This window comes from Haliotis asinina, chromosome 7, assembly GCF_037392515.1.
Source record: "Haliotis asinina isolate JCU_RB_2024 chromosome 7, JCU_Hal_asi_v2, whole genome shotgun sequence".
Classification (NCBI taxonomy): domain Eukaryota; kingdom Metazoa; phylum Mollusca; class Gastropoda; order Lepetellida; family Haliotidae; genus Haliotis; species Haliotis asinina.
The window spans coordinates 52219249-52239066 of record NC_090286.1 but is presented as its reverse complement, the minus strand read 5'-3'; the positions used below and the strand labels follow the sequence as shown (position 1 = coordinate 52239066).

Sequence of the window (19818 nt, the reverse complement as noted above, 5' to 3'; positions counted from 1 at the left end):
AATACGGTACACGCACGGTTTAACAACCCGATTCACAGTGTGGTGTGCGACGATTGGATGTCGCTTGACGTTGACAGACACTAGGCGAGATGAACTGAGTAAATATGTGTTTACGTTTCACGTGTACTACCATATCAGACATATTCTCCAAGAAATAAGCGCACCAATACCACAGGATAAGGCAGAATGCATTGAACAATCCGTACGATAGACGGGCATACGAACGAGTTTGTAATGTGTTCGGTGTTGATCCTAATACGGACTGACGTTTGCCGGGGCCAAATCATGGATTAGGAATTCATATCGTTCACACTCAGTCTCTGGCGGAAGCCAGCTATGACGTGGTCAAAAAAGGGGTTACAAGTCGTATCACTACTTTAAAACAAACGAGTGATTTGACCGGTTACCGTTACTTGGCTTTTGACGACAGCAAGGATTACCATGTTTGGAGGTTTAAACAGGGACCAGGTGATGATTGGAAGAAATTTATGCTGGATACATCAAAAGGATACACTTGCGCCTGTGTTATTCATTTGAACGATTCCATTAGAACGTACGTGTGGGCTATACGGGGGGCTCAATCGCAGACGTGCTCCGACATCATAGGTAAGGGAACCACTTACGACGCGCAGAAACAATTCATGGCTAATATTGAAGATGCTATTGCATCACCGGTAGATCTACCTAGTGCTATAAAACGATACCAGAACACCTTACAATATGCCAGGTCAAAGGTTGACTACGTGTTCTGTGTGGGATTGTACATGGCTCCGAGCGACATGAGTCTGAGAATAAATACAATAACGGGCTACAACAAAGAAATTATCATCGCTACAGCAGATAAAAAATTAGGTGTTAATGCTGATATAAAAATCTGCCACGTGGGGGTTTCCCCCACACCCCCATGGGGACACCTCACCTCATTGTTTCACCACCACCAGAGCCAAGAGGTAAACCAACACATGGGGTACGGGGGTATCCCCCTTTGTGCAGGCATCAAATCAACAGCATATCGATTATAAAACAGCGCTGGCTGTCGGAGGTGTCGCGGTAGGCTTGTGTCTTATAATTATGGTTTAAAATTCCATAGTGTGGGCGTCCTGCAGACAGCCGACTGCAAGTCACACCCACCTTATTTAGTTAAAAATTCCCTAGCCGTTTTGTATACCAGACCAGCCACGGCGACGATGAATGCCCACAGATTTTGACCGAACCACGCGCCAGTTTTACCTAGAGTTCTAAGCAACCATGATACGATACTACCTAAGATACCGGTGTGGTGCCACCACTGGGGTGTGTGGTGGAGCCCCTCTCCCCCCCCCCCCCCCCTCAGCGATACGACCAGAGTTGATATGATGAAACCTATGGCCAAACGGAAATTATGTCAACAATCTTTCATTATCCTTACCATATTCATGTATGTGTCTGCAGTTTAGGCGTAAGACATTTGGGGGCCGTTAAGAAATGTCTGTACACGGGAACTATCTATGTCGCAAATCCTTTGTGATACGATAACCAATGTGCGTTGCGTCATTGTCATGCGCTCAAACTAACCGCCGCTTTTTAACCAGTAGTGACAAAAGGCAGTAGTAGACTCCACCATGTGATCAGGCAATTTAAACTGGCTGGTTACAATAAACACACTAAAGATGTAAGCGCTCTAAATAACTGTAGCTATTTCGACAGTGGATGACATTACCAAAACTTGTGTAATAGTAATAGTCACAATCTGCAATCTACATGTCTCCTAGAGTAGTACCGAAGCTAGTAAAGGTAAGGCAGTTTATTTTCTATAAACACCAAACATGGAGGACATTGTCAATGTTAGCTTTTCTTTTCTATATCGGACAAAATGTATATTTCAGAGACAGCCATTTGTATTCAAAACGTATATTTCTCACCCAAGAAAAGTTAAAATGTATAGTAAATGAAATTATAGCGTTGTTTCAGGCGGTTATCAACAACAAATCCAACGCTAGCATGTGCACACTTGCTCTACAACATTTAAAGCAATGGCTATACTAGCAGGTCAAGGTTACACAGAGGGAAAGATACGGGGATACTTGGTAAGTGGACTTTCACATTCTATGGCAGTTACTGCTGTAGATACAAAATATTGGAAACATTTTCTTTAAAACATTTCTGGTAAAATCCATTTTTTAAACTTTTATATTTTCCACCCGTACACTAATATTTTAAAACATAATTAGATCAAGATGTTAATTACAGATATACCATTCCATAACATACATTTACTAAAAGAGAGTAACGACACGGTGTCGACAAAGTAACATGAAACGTAAGTTATACAGGGGTACATGGCATTGCATCAAGTTTGAATAGGTACCCAGAGAACAAAGTAAACATGTGTGGTGCCACTACTGGGGGGTGTGGGGGTGGGGGGGTGGGGGGGTGGGGTGGCGGAGCCCCCACTTAGCGATACGACCAGAGATCGAAGCTGTTCACGATTCGAGGAAGCAGATTCCAATCGCGTGCATCTCTCGTCTTCTAAATTGCTTAGTTGTTCCATGTTAAGATGCTTCATATCATCGTCTTCCGTTTCGCCGAGTTTGTTTTCTTTTCACGAGCGATGTGCTCGTTGAGTTCGTTCAGTTTTCCCATGTTGTTCACCAGTTCACCGCGTACACGTTTCACGGCTTCATCTAGACCGTACAGTTCCCTCACTGGAAATTTAAGCCTAGGCAATGGTTTATCCCAGTATTTACTCAACAGTCTCTCATTGGTGTGTGGGGGATTCCCCCGCATCCTCATACTGCAGGTCATGGCTGGCTGTAACAAGTTCGGATCTGGTAGTTTGCAGATCTTGAACGACCTCCGTGGGAATTTTTGGTTTTGCACCACCATAATTATGCATGTTTAGCTTTTCACGGATAAAATCAGTACCATAATGACTGGCTAGAGTTGACAAGGCAAGTGTTTTTTCAGTGCGACTGTGGAATAGGTCAACTCTAAGACGTTATCCCTAAGACGTAGAGTGCCACTATCATCTATGGTAAAGTTCGAATAGTCTCGGTACATAGGATCAATGTAGTTTTTATCATTTTTTAATTCTTCATAATAATCGTCTACTGCTGTTTCTAACATTGAGGCTCTTGCTTGTGAACCAATAAACGATGTATCTTCATCATAAACATCAGGGGTGTGGGCCCCAAAATCATCCATCTCAAAATCGCCCACATTTTGAATGATATTATATGATCATAATGATATGTAATGTCACACGATAGAAAGCTAAATCCTTTTCGCAGATTAAGAGAACTGCTAGGAGTCAAACGACGTCATAGTACCAGGGACGGCATGGTTGGTGTTTAACATCAAGTTGACTTCGGGCAATGATAAACGGGAGCTCATGAATAATGTGGGTCAAAAAGACCACCATTAAAATTAGCGGCAACCAGGTGATTAGCATAGACAACAGCGATATATACACAGACATGTGGGAAAATGAGGGAGAACGAGAAAATAGTGTATACCAGGGACTCGGCAGAAGAAAATTGAATTGGTTACGTATCGGGTACACTTTCACACCAGAAGAGACATCCGAACTATCACATAGCGAAAAAGCAATCGCCGAAGCGAACGGGAACACGTTTTGTATCCCTCTTGACTCTGAGTTGTTAACCTCTCATGCACCGTTTTACCAAGCCGCATTGGGTGACAGGCTGGAATACGAACTCTCGTTCAAAGATTACAGCAAAGTTGTGCGTACGCCAAAAGGTGACGAGGGTAGTTATGAGATCGAAAACATCTCCTTGGAGTTCGACATGGTGACTAGTCCGGATCTTGCCAGGCAGATTCGAAATTCCTACTCTGGAAAAATGAGAGCACACCAGGAGTGGCAAGAAATACAGAAACCACCAATAATGAAATGTAATATATAACGCAATATAACGAAACTCATTAGTCGACAACGTGGTCAGTGAATTGGATCTATACTCCGTGAATATCGGTGATTACCTAACCAGAAAGTACATGTTGTGGTTGGATATGAGATTGACTGATGATAACAGTCTACACGGTAGTGGGCATTGCATTGAAAATGGAAGCGAGATGATAACCATTCAAATAACGAAGAAGGCTCAAAGAGCTGGGTAACTGAAATTGTATTTATATGTAATTATGGATGCGCAACTTAATATAGACAATGGGAGATACGTGCAAGCCATCTACTAGTGGGGGGACGCCCGCCGGCTTATTAATTTTTAGTAATGTTTTAGTAACTACCTAGTTATAGATTAGCAATGACGTGCGATCCCATTGTTTTTGAAGTTCTAGTCGTGTGTAATCTAACCTTTATCTCTATGTGTTTAGCGCATGTTGCATATTATTTTTAAAAAATAAAAACTAGAGTATTATATTATAAAATGGAGGCAGATGAATTACTAGAGCAGTTGTTGGTTCCAGAGGAACAAAATGATAACAAGCAGTGTGATAGACAGCCCACTGCAAGTCCCCTTGTGGATAGGTGGTGTAATAACCACTGCTGTTGTTTCATTATTATGTCATTTGGTGAGCAAACGTTTGGCTAAGGAGCGATTGAATCTCTCAACTATGGCTTGACTTCTATGGTCACAAGCCGCACCCCACCTTATCTCTACATTGTGTTTGGTAAACAGGTGTGTCACATCACCCATGAATTCACGGCCTGGGTCTACTTGTAACACGGAAGGCCATGTCAGTAGACTGCGTTTCTACAATGGTTAGTGCATACTTGTAGGTTTTACATATGACCCTGTCACGTGGAAGAAACAACAGGTCGGCCTGGTGAACCTGATTAGGGATATGAATACCGAATTTTCTCCTGGGTATATATCTAGGTGGTGGTAAGTATACTTGCCATATAGCTTGTTTTGTTTACCAGGCTTTGGCCTTTTCTGCCGATTAATAGCTTCTGCCCCTTTCCAATATCCCCGCGGGCTATAGTAAACTTTCTCCATTATATTTCTATTACTTAAATATCTTTAGTGGGGGGACCTGCGGTCGGCTAGGGGGATCCTGTGGATGGCTGACTGCAAGTCACCCCCCTGTGGCCGTAGGGGTAGGTATTGACACCAACTAGGGCTATGTCCAGCGGTGATAGAGATGTCTTGTTTAATGTCAATCCGAATATCTTATGCCCATCACTACGGAGTATGTTCACCCGGTGTTTGAACATTTTCTTCTCGAATAGGGCCTGTTTGTATAGGGTGTGCTTAATATGTTTTTCACCACATTCTTTTTCACACCCTTAGCCTTTCTTATTTCAGCGTTGTCTGCTTTCTTGATAGAAATTCAATACATCTTCGGTCTCAACCCCACGTATTCAGGGATTGGTGCGGCAGTACATTTATCTTTCATCCTGCCCAAAACTTTCTTATCGGTTTGACTGTGCATGGGGTGGTCTCTTGGGTAATCACTGGTATCGTATAGGTGTATATTGTTTTTCATATCCTCGTACACATCCTCTGTTTGAATCTCCATCAGTAATGAATCAGTACCCATATACAGCACCTCACAGACCTGCCGGTCAGGCAATTTCCTATTTGGAGGATCATACTGTTTCTTTAACTCATTGTAGTAGAAGTCATACATCAGGTGTTTAGACAGGTCTAGAATACTCATGCCAACATAGACCGGTCGATTAAGTTTAATGTGGCTCTTTTTTATATGTATGGCCGCCAAATCATCATCAAATATAGTACTTCTATTGTATGCAGGGCTCGCTATCAGTTTCCTGAGCTTGTTTTCCTCATTCTACCTGACTAGTTTCACACTGACCCTGTGAATTCGTTAATTCTCCATAGTTATACCAAATACGGAGTTGTTCATGAGTTTGTACAGGTGTTTCTCAAAGTCGTCAGTGGCCAGTTTTCTCAAGTCCGTGTTCATCCTGATATAGGGTTCCATGGGCTTTGATCGAACTTCAGTATTCTATGTATTTTAGAGATAGAACTGATACAGCTGTAAGTTACGATAGTGGACTATATACTTTGTTTTATTCATCAAATTCTGAACCAGTTTTTCTACATTTGCTAGTGGTCCATTCATTAGGTTATGTTGGTACTCAGACCCGGATTAACCCTCAAACGTTCAGGTGCAAGGGGGTAACTGTTGTGTTGTGTGCAATTCCTTTGGGTATTCTAAGTCGAGATAGAGTAGATGAGTTGAAGTTTATTAGGGCTATAGCCTTTCATATACCTGTTGTTAGCTTTAGCAAAACGTTTAGATACCATAGAAATACCCCCACATAACCCTTTCTCAACAAACAGATGCATATCATAATCGGTGAATAATTCCAACTCCACACCTAATTTCTTCAGTAAGGCATCCCACGACAGCCCAGGTGATGAATAATACCATGCCCGGTCCAACCCATACTGCTTTGAACATGTTTTTCTCAATATCTCAAAGACATCTGCATGCAACAACACATCCGTTTTCAAATATAAATCATGATAATCACCTAGCGTCTTACAGCCTAGTTGTTCCCATACATTTTTAGCATGGGCGTAATCATCTGTGAGACAGACGCGTCTGTCAGCTTGCTGTAGAAGTGGTCAATGGGAGGTACCTTTGTCTCATTAAACCTAGACCAATCATCCATGTATTCATACGGGTAAATACCCTTACGTAGCAGCAAGGCTCTAGTTTTCCCTTCTGTGTATGATTACTTATAGCCAAGTCGTCTTTGTTATTAGCCCTTACAAAGCTGTCTAGAGATGACAACAGAAACTGAACACTATCAATGAACCTCAGCCCATTTAGCAAAGGGGATATATATCTCTCCTTGTTGTTTGGGATACAGGGTATCTTGCCTTCTACATTTGAAATAGCCTGCATAATCAAGTGTGAATCATGGTCTCGTAAATTGTGAAACACCACAGGAATATTAATAAGCTCGGGGTTAATCCATAGCTTCAGATTATACTCATTGTGAGTCACACCTCTGTTTTTCCCTGTCACATGATAGTGGTCTCTCATTGAATCACCATTCAGAGGTTTACAGCATGCTTTTGGAATAGGCCTCCCTATCAGATGCATTGGCGTTATGTTATACAATTTTTTCCTGGTCTCTACTTCCTCGTGCTGTAAATATTGGAGAAATTTCTCAGCTATGTCTGGACCTCTGTAAATGACTGGAAGGTTAGTTTTACCTTCACAACAAACAACCACATAACCAAAACCACATTCCTGGTGCTCTTGATTCTTCTGAGTGTAACTTTTATCAGGGGATGGGGCTATCGTATCAATTGGTTTAATAATGGCTTCAAAGTCTGCATAGATAATATATGGTACTGGCATCTGATTTTTGTGACTGATAAATTTCAAGATATTGTTGTTTTCAGTCGGCATATATACACTCATAGCTGTCTCCCCTACACCTCGACAATCATCCCTGTGTGAATCGAGTAGATCGTCCCTAGAAAACCCATGAAGGCACCTTTCACAAAAGTGTTTCTTTTCCTTGTGTTTCCTTGTTTGATCGACCACCAATCAACTGAAATGTGTTATCAGTATGTAGTGACATTGTTCACCTTTTTGTTTTAGAAATACATTAGCTGTTTTTCTATCCTCCTTATACAATAAAGGACTTATCCTGTGGACTATGAGTTTATTCCCTTCATGCCCGAATATGTTTATAGCCAAATCTGGATTCTGTTTTTCTGTTTTTGTGCACTGGGGTTGGTTCATCTATACCATCCCAAACAATATCATCATCTAACGGATAACTGGAAAGTCTGCATGGAAATTTGATAATCCTTAACGATATCCTCATACAATTTTCCCCTTGAATATTTGGAATATTAATCGCAACATGTTTGTCTGCAAAATATTTAGGAGTTGGTAATGATTTCCCTCCTTTCAATGGTTTGTAATTTGCTATATCCAGATATATCATATTAACCTTATCAACCACCCAACCAGACGCCATATTAGTGTAACGTTTTAGTGTTTCTCGAATTTTCCCAAATGATCTGTCCATAGAAGAGTTGATAGTAGCTGTTTGTGTTGTAACTTCCTGATTACCTCTGAAGTAAACAATAGTCTGGTCAATTGTTTCATTTCCCTGTTGTTTCTCTAGTGTCATCTTTAATGTGAGTTGAAATTTAATACCTTTTAAATCATTCAGTTCTTCATTCACTTTATCAAATACCAATTGCCTTATATCTGCAACGTCTATGTTTCTTTGACTTTCCATCCTCTCAAATATTTCCCTATAGCACGCTCAGTAGGTGTGAATTGTAATTCCATTGGGGTCTGTTCACTGAGTAATTCAATAAGCTCAGACTTTCTCATACGTGAATAGCCTATCATACTTCGCTCGCGTGCTTGCCTTCTTAAATCTTTCTCAGTAGGAGGTTCTTGATATTTTATCCCTAATAAAGTTAGTAAATCAGACTTTCTCATACGAGAGAAACTTTGCAAACTTTGCCAACTTTTTCAACTCATGCACTGTTGCCATGATACAGGGTTCATACCTTATGTGAAACATTTGTCTGATTGGTTGTCACTTATCAATCAACCAGCTGTCAGGTGACGCAACACAGTGCACTGATGTGACCCAGTTATTGATCGATTTCCCATTTTGACATAGTGGTTATTTTATCCCTAATAAAGTTAGTAAATCAGACTTTCTCATACGAGAGAAACTTTGCGAACTTTGCCAACTTTTTCAACTCACGCACTGTTGCCATGATACAGGGTTCATACCTTATGTGAAACATTTGTCTGATTGGTTGTCACTTATCAATCAACCAGCTGTCCGCTGACGCAACACAGTGCACTGATGTGACCCAGTTATTGATCGATTTCCCATTTTGACATAGTGGTTGTTTCCGTTCCACTGTGAGCTTGCGTGAAGGGAGACGGGTTGTGTCATTTTGGTTTTGGTGTTTTTGAAAGGGGGTCTAGATCTACGTTATTGATACGTATAAGACTTATATTTGAGATGATTTAGAAACCCCATTGTTTATTACTACTTGTTCACCAGTTTCTGTAGGCTGCTGGTTGGAATTTGAGAATTACGTGTTCTCTCCAATAGACAGGAATATAGACATCTACAAATGTGACAAACTTCTTGAGTTTAACATGCACTCTAAAGGATATACGTATTTTCGAGTACATTCATAAATTCGAATTTTTCTATATAAAGCGATAATACCAGTCTCCATAATGTAGATTTCCATGTTGAATGTTTCGTTTCGTTTTCCAGCTGGTCATGCATTTTAAACAGATTCTGGTCCTACTTCTCTGTTGTCTTCAACCAAGACCTGTATCGTGTAAGTCTCATAAAAAGATGTTTCCTTTCAGTTGTATATTTACGTTCGCCACTTGCTCTTATAAAGGATGGGTCAGTACGTGTGCGATTGTATTACTCATGGATCAGTATCTTTTTATCACTTCATTGTAAATTTCGCGAATCTTTATGTGATAGTTTGTGGTGTATAGTTTCTTTTGAACACTAGTTTCCTTTTTTTAGAGCATATAAAAATATAGTGAACAACAGTCTGCGATAGTTTCATCTTTCTACAGGTTTGAACACAAATCCTTGTGCGAAGAATTTTGGCGAAAATTGCGTTAAATGCAATGGATTCAATGAATGCATTGAATGCCTGGAAGGGTATTATGGAAGCAGCTGTAAGAAGAAGTGCTTTGGACATTGCCTGTTTGACTGTGATATTCAAACGGGTCTCTGTAGAACATGTCAAGATGGCTTCCACGGAGACAACTGTTCAGTTCCGTGTTCGAAGACATGTTTAGGAAATGCTTGTGAAAGATCAACTGGTGCTTGTAATGGCTGCAGAAAGGGACACTGTTCTCCCAAAACTGAATGTGACAAAACTTGCAGTGACAAATGTCCAAACAATTGTGACTTTGAAACATGTGGGTGCTTAACGCCAACTTCACCCCAGTATACGTCAACAACACGGCGCCCCCCGAAGCAAGGAAAATATCGGAGTAAACGTAAGTATTTAGAAGACTGAAGGAATATAATAGCACACAATATTGGCCAGTTCAGACACTTGCTGCTAAGTTATCCTTCTTCGATTTTCCACGTTTCAGTTTGGCCAGTTGGTAATGTTTCATTAAACCAATATGTCGCTTTGACATATGAATTTTTCAGCACTTATTTATAGAATGTAAATGAATGCAAGGTAGTGCTAAAAAGCATGTGTTATATCGTATAACTAATATGTATTTATTATGGACCCGGGTTAAGGATTTTATGAAAAAATAGTGATAAAGACACAGGGGATAGAACATTAAAACCATTATGAAAGTTATCTAATGCGTGTTAATATGAATGGAAATTGGCCCTATTTACAATTGTATGTTTGAAACCATGGCAGGCAAGACATAATGAGTCACAACGGCGGACTTTGGAAGCCTCAGTACTTATCTTACAATACGAGAAAATGTTTAACCCGAGTTACTTTTCAAATACGACAATTTTACAATACGTTTACCACTGTGTCCATTCAGATAACACACAGACATACTTGATCGGCTGCTTTTTTAACCCGGTGTACCTGCTTATCTGCTTGGCAATATGCTACTATGAACGGAGAATATGGACCTCATTATACTGTTTATGGTGAGTAGTTTCATAAATAACCGAAAGATATTTGTCAGTTCAAAACTGTAGAGTAATTTATTTTCAGAAACAAGACTGTTGAAATTGATTACTTCTTTTCCATACACGTATAACACGGTATCAAATATACACAACTGCCTAAAAGTTCATTCCTCTCACACGAGTCTGCAACGCGAGACACAACCCGTGTGAGTCGCGTTGGTCACTAATGTGCAACCCGTTGACTACGTGTATGAGACCCGTGTGACACGCGTTGCACACGGGTGTGAGTCGCGTTGTAAATGCGTGTGCAACACACACAATTTGTATTTATTACCAGTGGGTAAAGATTAACCTGAATCTGCTCCTAGCTAAAACACAAACACCGACATTTAATTAAACATGTGTTAATCATTTTGTATAGTGTATATGGTCAAATGGTGAATGAAAGGTAAAACTTGTTGGCAAAATGTGAGTGAATCAAACATAATATGATAATTATTATTGTTACACGCGTCTGAGGAAATACTAGATTACTAGATATTTCCTGGAAATGCTGTCTCCTTGGTTACTTCAGCTATCATGTCCCATTCCACCCTTGGGTGTTTCCTACCCCTTCTTCACTTTCCAACAATTGGGCGTCAAACAACTATCCGTCAAACAAAAGGGAGACAACTGATGCATCCAGTTGCTTTAATGAAGCACATGGGCTCAGTTTAATCAAGATTACTACTACCCAAAAGCAGCTGCCATGTAGCTTGAATATTGCTGAGGTATGACAAACTACAGTTATAGAAACAAATATGGGAACACATGAATGTACAAATGTTCCTTTATTCTTATCCAGGTTTCTTCACAAAGTATGTATCGCACTGTGTGAGACATTCTGGAACACTTTTATGTGTTTCCTTACTTGTTTCTATGAGTATATGAAAGATGCCATAAAAACTTGATAAAATCTTTATTGTCTGAGAATTTACCTTAGAATTTACACACATTTGCCATATGCTGTAATTCATCATTACAGGCAAAAAAATCCAAGAAGGGAACGAGGTGATCTCCACCAACGTAAGGATATTTGTTTCTCGTTGGTAGTAACTAGATATGTGTCTGTTCAGTGAATCAAATATTAAACAAAACTGGTGCAACAAAATAAATGTTTTTTTACATGGCATAAAGTTGCCTGTGACTGACTATCCAGGTTTTCGTAATCGTTCGATAGCTCTGTGAATGCTCACATCCCTGCATGTCATGTAGTTACTAGTATAAAATAAATGCTTTGAGTGTTGTTGTTTGATCAAATTTGAAATTGGCAAGAATACTATACACAGAGAATGTCACCATTAAGATTGGTATTTTTCTGATGCATCTTTGTATTTTTTACCAGAAGAACCACTTGCCAACGAATGCACTGAGGCAAAGTTTCAGGTAGTATAATAATGATTGGTGAAATTTGTTTGTAATAGTTCTATGCTACTTTCTTAAGCGATTAGACTTTACAGGAAGGAAATAATGATCCATACCAATGTGTGTAAATCACGTGTCGCGTTTTAAAATATATGAAGATAGGCTTATCTGATGTGACCTTGAAACTGATTGCACGTATTGTTGAATGTCATGGCTGGATGCTATGTTTCAGTAGGTTGTGTATTAATGCCCTTGATCCAGGAATCCTTTGACGTGTTGAGAACACTTGTTTTGTTTGCTTACCGTCATACATGACAAACAGTACACTCCCGATGCAGATACCACATCCAAAGACATCATCATGAGTTTTGATTACATCATCGCGTCTAGCACCTTTGTTTTGAACTATTCCTGTTTGTGCAGTGGAAGTTGATGGTAGCAAAATGACATTAATGTGTTTGTGAGCTTCTGAGAGCTAAACAGCAATTGTATATATTTCACATTAAAACTACAGACAATATGTACGCGTAGGTTGTAATTACGACCTTGAAGTAGTAGAGGTGTCTTCGTGAATATTTATTAAGATGTACATAATTAATTTCACAACAAATTTTAGTTACATTTTCATAAAGCAAACTTACATATTTTCTCTTGGTACATATGTACAGTGTGTTATAATTTTATCATGCTTTTGATGTTTACAGGCAATACCAAATGACAAGGCCGATACATTTGCAAGTCATGCCTTGGCGAACAAAGACAAAAATAACAACAGATATTCGTATCCGTGTAAGATTTCTCGTTTGTCCTTTATCTTTTAAATCATAGTTGGATATGTAGAATACTGAAATTCAAATACAACTCCATGAAAATTTCGAGGGTCATCCCCATTAGTGTGACTGTCACAGCAGGACACCCACTTATCGGGTTTTACTTGTTTCCTTCAAATCAGCATTTGATAAATTGTGCGCAGTAGTTTGGTTAGATCTTTTTTACCGTTTGAAACATATGACTTTGTTTTTGACCGCTTTATGTTTTCCATCGTTAGGAATAAAATATGCACATGCACATTTTCTTTGTTTCCATGGGAATATGTCCAAATGGAACTTAACATGTAGTCTATGCTCAGTGATACATATGACCTAACACCACTATATCTTATATCACTCAAAACCCACATGTGCATAAAGAAAACACAAAACTTTATATTACAAAATGAATACAAATTCATTAACGGGTTTAGTCCATGGAAAGATTACTAAATAATTGTACAGGTAAAAGATAAACGGATGATATTTTCTTTTTTTAACGTGTCTGGTTACTCACACAGGACGTTTATCGGAAGATTCCTGTAACAGTATGTTGCAGAAATCTGGTCTCACATTCCACAAAAGATACAGCAACAGGATACATTCTCAGGGAAGATATCCCAAAGCATGTTGAAACGGTTTTTTATATTCTGCATTTTTGGTGTTTTTATGTGTTTTAAGATGATCATAATCGGGTCGTCCTCACGAACAAAGAGTATATCAACGCCACATATATAGAGGTTAGTTGTGAATTATTCCATTAGGTTCCATCTTAGAAGTCCGTAAAACAAGGTCTTGATTTGCAGCCACGTTTTGCAACAGTTGATAAGTATTTGATATGTCTGTGAATCTGAGTCACGCGACAACATAATAAACGGACGGAATGTCGCACATGCCATTACAAACATATCCTTCGGGTAATGAGCAAAGTTTGCTAATATAAGTGGAATTATTTGGAAATGCCTACCGATTGGGAACGTTTCCTTGAATAACAACCAAAACTCAAATATGATCTACGTTGCAATTTCCTATGCAATTACATTCTTTTCAACATGTACAAGAAAATCCGTTGAAACATTGTATGTAAGGTATTGGTGTAATGGACTATGCATTTAGGAATTCATCTAAATTAAACTTGATACTGCATGTGTCTTTTTCAGGGTACCACGATGGGAATTACTAGATCTTATATAACCACTCAACGTAAGTAGAATTTACACGTCATTACATCTTTGAAGTGCATGCCCACAGATGTTTGCGAAAACTGCGTTTTTGCATGAATTAAGATGAAATCAGGACTGAGCATACAAGGGTTTTCTGACTGATGTGCAAAACGAATTGTTTAAGGTCGAAAATCTCTTCTATACCAATGTCTTTTTATGTATTGAGTGCACAAAGTAATATGATTGCACATTTAGATACTTAGTCCGTTATTCCTACACATGCGGTTGTATTTCATTCTTGCAGAACCGATGAAAACTACCAAAACCTCCTTCTGGCGTATGATTTGGGAAAAGGAAGTGGGTACAATTGTTATTTTGTCATCAAATAAAAAAATGAGGTAAGTGCCAAATGCGCCAACTGATATTTGCATATTGATATAGAAAATGTGAATGAGGTAAAAATCATTGAGATTTCAAAATGATTTTTAATGCAATTGCATTCATCGTGAGCAAAATCTGGCTAGTGGGTATACGAAATATTAGGCATGTTTCCCCATATCTCGCTATTCTATATATTGGTGTATACACATATTTTGTTGAATAATGTGATGTCACTAAATTCAAGATTGATCGGAACCTGAGAGCCGCTAACATGAACCACGATTTTGAGGACATACAAGTACGGACGAACGGAAATCTCATCCGTGAAACGTCATGGACAGTTCGGAACCTCAGGATTCAAAATGTGTGTCCAAGTATTCACTATTTCTGTGAAGGCTTTATGTGAACTTTAGATACAAAGGTTCTATTTGACATTGTCGTTTTTTTCGGGCAAAACAACATTTTACGATACCCGTGCCCAACATAAAATCAGCAAATTTGTTAGTATATAATCTGGGCCAAATCGTCAGTATGTACGATGGAAAATTTTGTAATTTCACCTCTTAGATAGTTGTTTACCTTGGTCTCTGTAACATAACATGGATGTCTGTTTGGGTAGTTTATTCGACAACAACGGAAAAATTAAATACTCAATGACAGTGTCATTGACGGTGACTCCAACCGAACTGACGTCTCCGACATTCGAACATATTTTGCCTTCTTCATTTAGCTGTCTTCAGTTTCATTGGACACGAATATTCCAGTATAATTATATCTTTTAGAATCGGGACAACCGCCCAGAGATGGATGTGAACATCTTCCTCTTTTCCAAATGGTATCGGAAGGGCAGTTTTTGTGATTTTCTGGAGGCTCTAAGAAGAGACACCACATTCAAACGCAACGCTTCACCAGTAACAATATTTTCAAGGTGATCCATATATTTTTCTGTGAATATTTCGCAGGATATGCCTCAGCGTACATTTAAAACGTTCTTGGTTAGAGGTCCCAAACAAACTTTGGAAATTTGTTCATGAAGTTTGCACGATAAACGTTCCTCATCAAATAAAGTGTTGTGATTCTTCAGAGGCATTTAGAAGTTGGCGTAGTAATACAGGACAAATTTTATGGATAGCAACTTCTTGAGTATATTTTCACGACGTTTCGGGGCTTGTCCTAGCCCCCTCATCAGGATGAGCTGAGCTGAACAGTAAGGCTTAACTGTTAACTTAACTGCCCATGACCTCACAATGCTTATGACGTCACACTGCTATGACAATATGATATCAGTAGCTAACAGGAGTACCATGACAATATAATAGAATTACTAGTGAATGGTTACAATTAACATGACTCATAGAATGAATACATCTTATTTTGAATATATAGTAGTGTTGTTGAATTAAATTAGAAGTGACAGATACTTATTATACCAAATTGTAAGTTTGGACATGTACAAAGGTTGTTTTGATAAATATATTGCATGTATAGCATGTAAAGTAATACTATTAACAGTACATAGAAATGATTTTTCATCTATGGATGACCTTGTCGATCTCTTTGGTGTTGAAAGATCTCTGTTGAAAGAAGTTTTATTTTCCGCCAGTTATTGCCGTTAGACGCCAAGATTTGAGAGTGTTTCTAGTTGATAGAGTGATTTTGATTTTTAACAATGTGTTCTGAGAATGCACATTTAAGGTCAGATTTTTTAACTTAGGTTTTGTGTTCTTTTAGTCTAATGTTGAAAGACCGGCAAGTTTCTCCAATGTAGCTGCTTCCACAATCACAAGAAATTTTATATATACATCCTCTGGAATTGGACTCACTCTGGTTGCTGCCACTCACTCTGGTTGCTGCTACCATTTGCTCTCAGGGTGGTTTTTAAAGTGTTATCAGAATAAAATGTCACATCCAAACTTGTAATTCTTCTAATGAGTCGGCTGATGTGATGGCTAATCTGCCCTTGGTATGAAATGTTAATCCTGATGGGAGCTGGTTCAGTTTTCCGTGAACGATTATTTCGTTGATGGAGGGTGGTGGCAACGGTTTGCTCTACTAGTTGTTTAGGATATCCATTGAGGGTGATGAAAGTTGTTTTGAAGTGGTCGGTTTCATCTTGGAAGTGTGCTGGGTCGCAGATAGCCATGGCGCGTCTGGTTAGGGTTGATACACTGGCTCGTTTAATTTGTGGATGGTGGTTGGATAAATAATGAATATACGGGTCAGTGTGTGTTGGTTTTCTATAGACAGAAGAAGTGATCTTGGATGGATGAATTATCGAGGGACACATTAAGAAAGGGCAGCTTGTTGTTGATCTTCAGTTTCCATGGTAAACTGGATGCGGGAGTGCTGTTTGTTAAGATGATCCAGGAGAACAGCAGGGCCATGGTCAGGATCAAGGATGGTGAAAGTATCACCAACCTTTCGATACCAGCATAGTGGTTGGAATGGCGATGTTTGTCGGGCTGACTCCTCAAAACTAGTCATGAAGATTTCAGTAATCAGAGGGGATAGTTGTGAACCCATGGGGAGTCCATGAATCTGTTGATAGATGTTGTTCTGCCATGTGAAAAATGAAGTCTGGAAACAGTCTGGATACTAATTCAATTATGCTGTCTATGCAGAGTGTTGTGTCAAGAGCATCAATACAACCGATTAACTTTCCACGGAGGATATCAAGATCGTCATAAAATGGAATGTTTGTAAATAAGTCCACAACATCATAACTCACCATTCTGCCAGATAATCCAGAGTCCGACAGCTTGTTTACAAATGATGCCGAGTCGCTGATGAATTATGTACCTTCTTTCCCCAAGGGGCAAGCAGTTTAGAAAGAAATTGAGCTGTATTGTAGTAAACTGACCCTCTGGAGCACACTCTGGTTTTTACAGGATTTTTGTGAATTTTCACGGTGGCACGGGCATGAGGAGATTGGCAATAGATAGGATCTAACGTATTATACACGGTGTCATTGATTTGCTTGCTGTCATGGAGAGTCTTTATAGTTTTCTTGTGCTGGCGTTCCAACTTTACTGTAGGGTCTTTGAGTAGTATCTGGTAGGTTGTGGTGTCACTGAGGGTTTTGTTCACAAGATCATGAAATTCAGGAGTGTCCATGCCTTACTGCTGCCTTACTACCTTTGTCCGCTTCTGTGATGGTGATGGATTTGTCTTTGTGGAGTTCTTGGATGGCCTTTTTTTCTTGTGAGGAAAGATTACTGCGTTGCTTAGAAGAACGTTTGATGATGTCAGCTGTTTGGTGCCGGAGGTAATCCACATTACCATTGGGGGCCAGTTGTTGGAGGCCGCTATCGATACTGATGATGAATTCATCCGATTTGACGGTGTTGCAAGTGGGGATGAAATTCCGGCCTTTTGAAAGGAGAGATGTCTGGGCAGTGATCAGTGGTTTGAAGCTGAGATTGACTACTGTTTTCTTGAAGTATCTCTCACGGCTGGTGGTAGTAGAAGTAACGCTGGGATGAGACAAGTGAGCTGTTGCATGTTGTAGAAGGTTACTATATATCTTAGTATGACGTTCTTTCATCTTTTTGTTGAGGGATGTATTGCTGACGGTTGTCACTGATTGGACTTTCTTCAGAAGTTCAGGGCTGAGGGTGGTCTCAAGATCAGCTGAAGATTTGCGAAGGATATAATAAGGATCTGTCACTTCTAGTTTAATCCAGCAACACTACTATATATTCAAAATAAGATGTATTCATTCTGTGAGTCATGTTAGTTGTAACCATTCACTACTAATTCTATTATGTTGTCATAGTATTCCTGTTAGCTACTGATATCATGTTATCATGGCATTGTGAGGTCATGGGCAGAGTTAACAGTTAAGCCTTACTGTTGAGTTCAGCTCATCCTGATGAGGGGGCTAGTATAGGATAAGCCCTGAAACGTCGTGAAAATAAACCCAAGAAGTTGCTATCCAAACAATTTGTCCTGTATAAATAAAGTGTTATTTGAACAAAACAAAAAAAGTAGAGGAACAAACCTCAGATAATTTCAGCGTTACCATGCTACCATTAGCAGTTGCTCACGCTATCGAACATCTTAATTACAATATCCACTGGATGACTTGAAGATAAGTTGAGGATGGTGGGTTCTGACATACTTAGAGAATCTCACCCAAGTGTATACTGATATCAAATATATCAACACGAGGTGATAAACTAACAAATATCCGAGGCTTGTCTGGTGATATCATTAGACACGAGGGTGAGATTCTATTTATAATCCAAAATCATTCTTCATTAGTTTTCAATATAAATGTACATCTCTGAACACAGCACTGGCAGTAGATTTGCAATGCAACATGTCATAGCATTGTGACATCATCAAGGTCATGACGTCATAGCATTGTCAGGGTATTGTGCAAAATCTACTGTCAAAGCGACATCTCCTAGTCTGATCTCACACAAGCGATATCTTCTGTGGAACACAGTTTGGGATGATACGTTCATTTGTAGACAATATACTCGTTCATTGTTTCAGTGAGGGTGAAGGTCCTGCCGCTATTTTCATTGCTCTGGATTACCTCCTGGAAAGCGTGAACACCAACGACAACAAAAACCCACCTGATTTGTACGAATGTGTTAACCGTCTAGCTGAACAGAGGAGATCCATGTTTCCAGATGCGGTATGTATAACAAAGACGCGATGCCTTTAATCAGGCGCGTACTGAAGTTGATATAATTAGTCACGTACCTGTTGAAAACCCGGTTCAATGAAAATATTCCCCTGTGTATGACCCACAAAGTGGTCATTTCTCGTGACATTTGAACCAGTATCTGTCAAGTCAGGTTTTCAGACATGATAAAAAAAATGACGTTATGTGTTCCATGCACACCCGAATCAATTTACAATTGTACACTTTATCGAGGATATCCGTGAAGTTACATGAAATTGCAGTTATTGATATTCAGCAATCCAACGTATTGTTATATTTTCAGACTTCTTTGAAAAGGCTTAGAGAATGCTATTGGCTTCTTCAAGAGAGGAATCCTGTTTCAAGATCCACTAGAACAACTTGCACATCTAGAGAATCAACAGTGCGATGCGTATGGGTCGGAATTTTAGTATTTGTAGCAATAAGTGTCTGTGCTTTGGTGAATTATGTTGGTGTAACGCTCTGAACATCCATATAAGGCAGCATCGTTTGTATCATGTATGCATAATTGTAGTTTTGTAAAATAAAACTATTTGAAAGTGACAAAACCCTTTTCCCCCATCTACAAGACATGTGAGTCATTGAACGATTTGGATTAAGTGATGAACTGTATTTATGAATCACTGTCACATGATGGTGATATCAGGTATTCGCGAGCGTATCCTGTCTCACCCATCGACACCCATCAGGAATATAATACAAAGGATAGTAAGCAGCTCACCTGAACGTAATCGTCAACGTAGGAAACGGATAACGCTGTTACCTAAAGACGTACGTCAGCCGGTAGACGACTTTTAACACTGATAC

At 39.3% G+C, this 19818-nt stretch overlaps 1 protein-coding gene across 1 annotated transcript; it reads left to right on the top strand.

The window, feature by feature from the left end:
- The first annotated feature begins 1706 nt into the window (after positions 1 to 1706).
- LOC137290248 (receptor-type tyrosine-protein phosphatase epsilon-like) lies at positions 1707 to 19559 on the top strand. The gene is made up of 14 exons (XM_067821009.1): positions 1707 to 1773; positions 9215 to 9281; positions 9535 to 9966; positions 10486 to 10597; positions 11604 to 11644; positions 11964 to 12004; positions 12688 to 12772; positions 13474 to 13532; positions 13953 to 13995; positions 14260 to 14312; positions 14581 to 14700; positions 15119 to 15264; positions 18837 to 18981; positions 19295 to 19559. Exons 1-14 carry the CDS (start codon positions 1741 to 1743, stop codon positions 19475 to 19477), a joined length of 1560 nt encoding a protein of 519 aa, XP_067677110.1. The 5' UTR covers positions 1707 to 1740; the 3' UTR covers positions 19478 to 19559.
- The last annotated feature ends 259 nt before the right edge of the window (positions 19560 to 19818 follow it).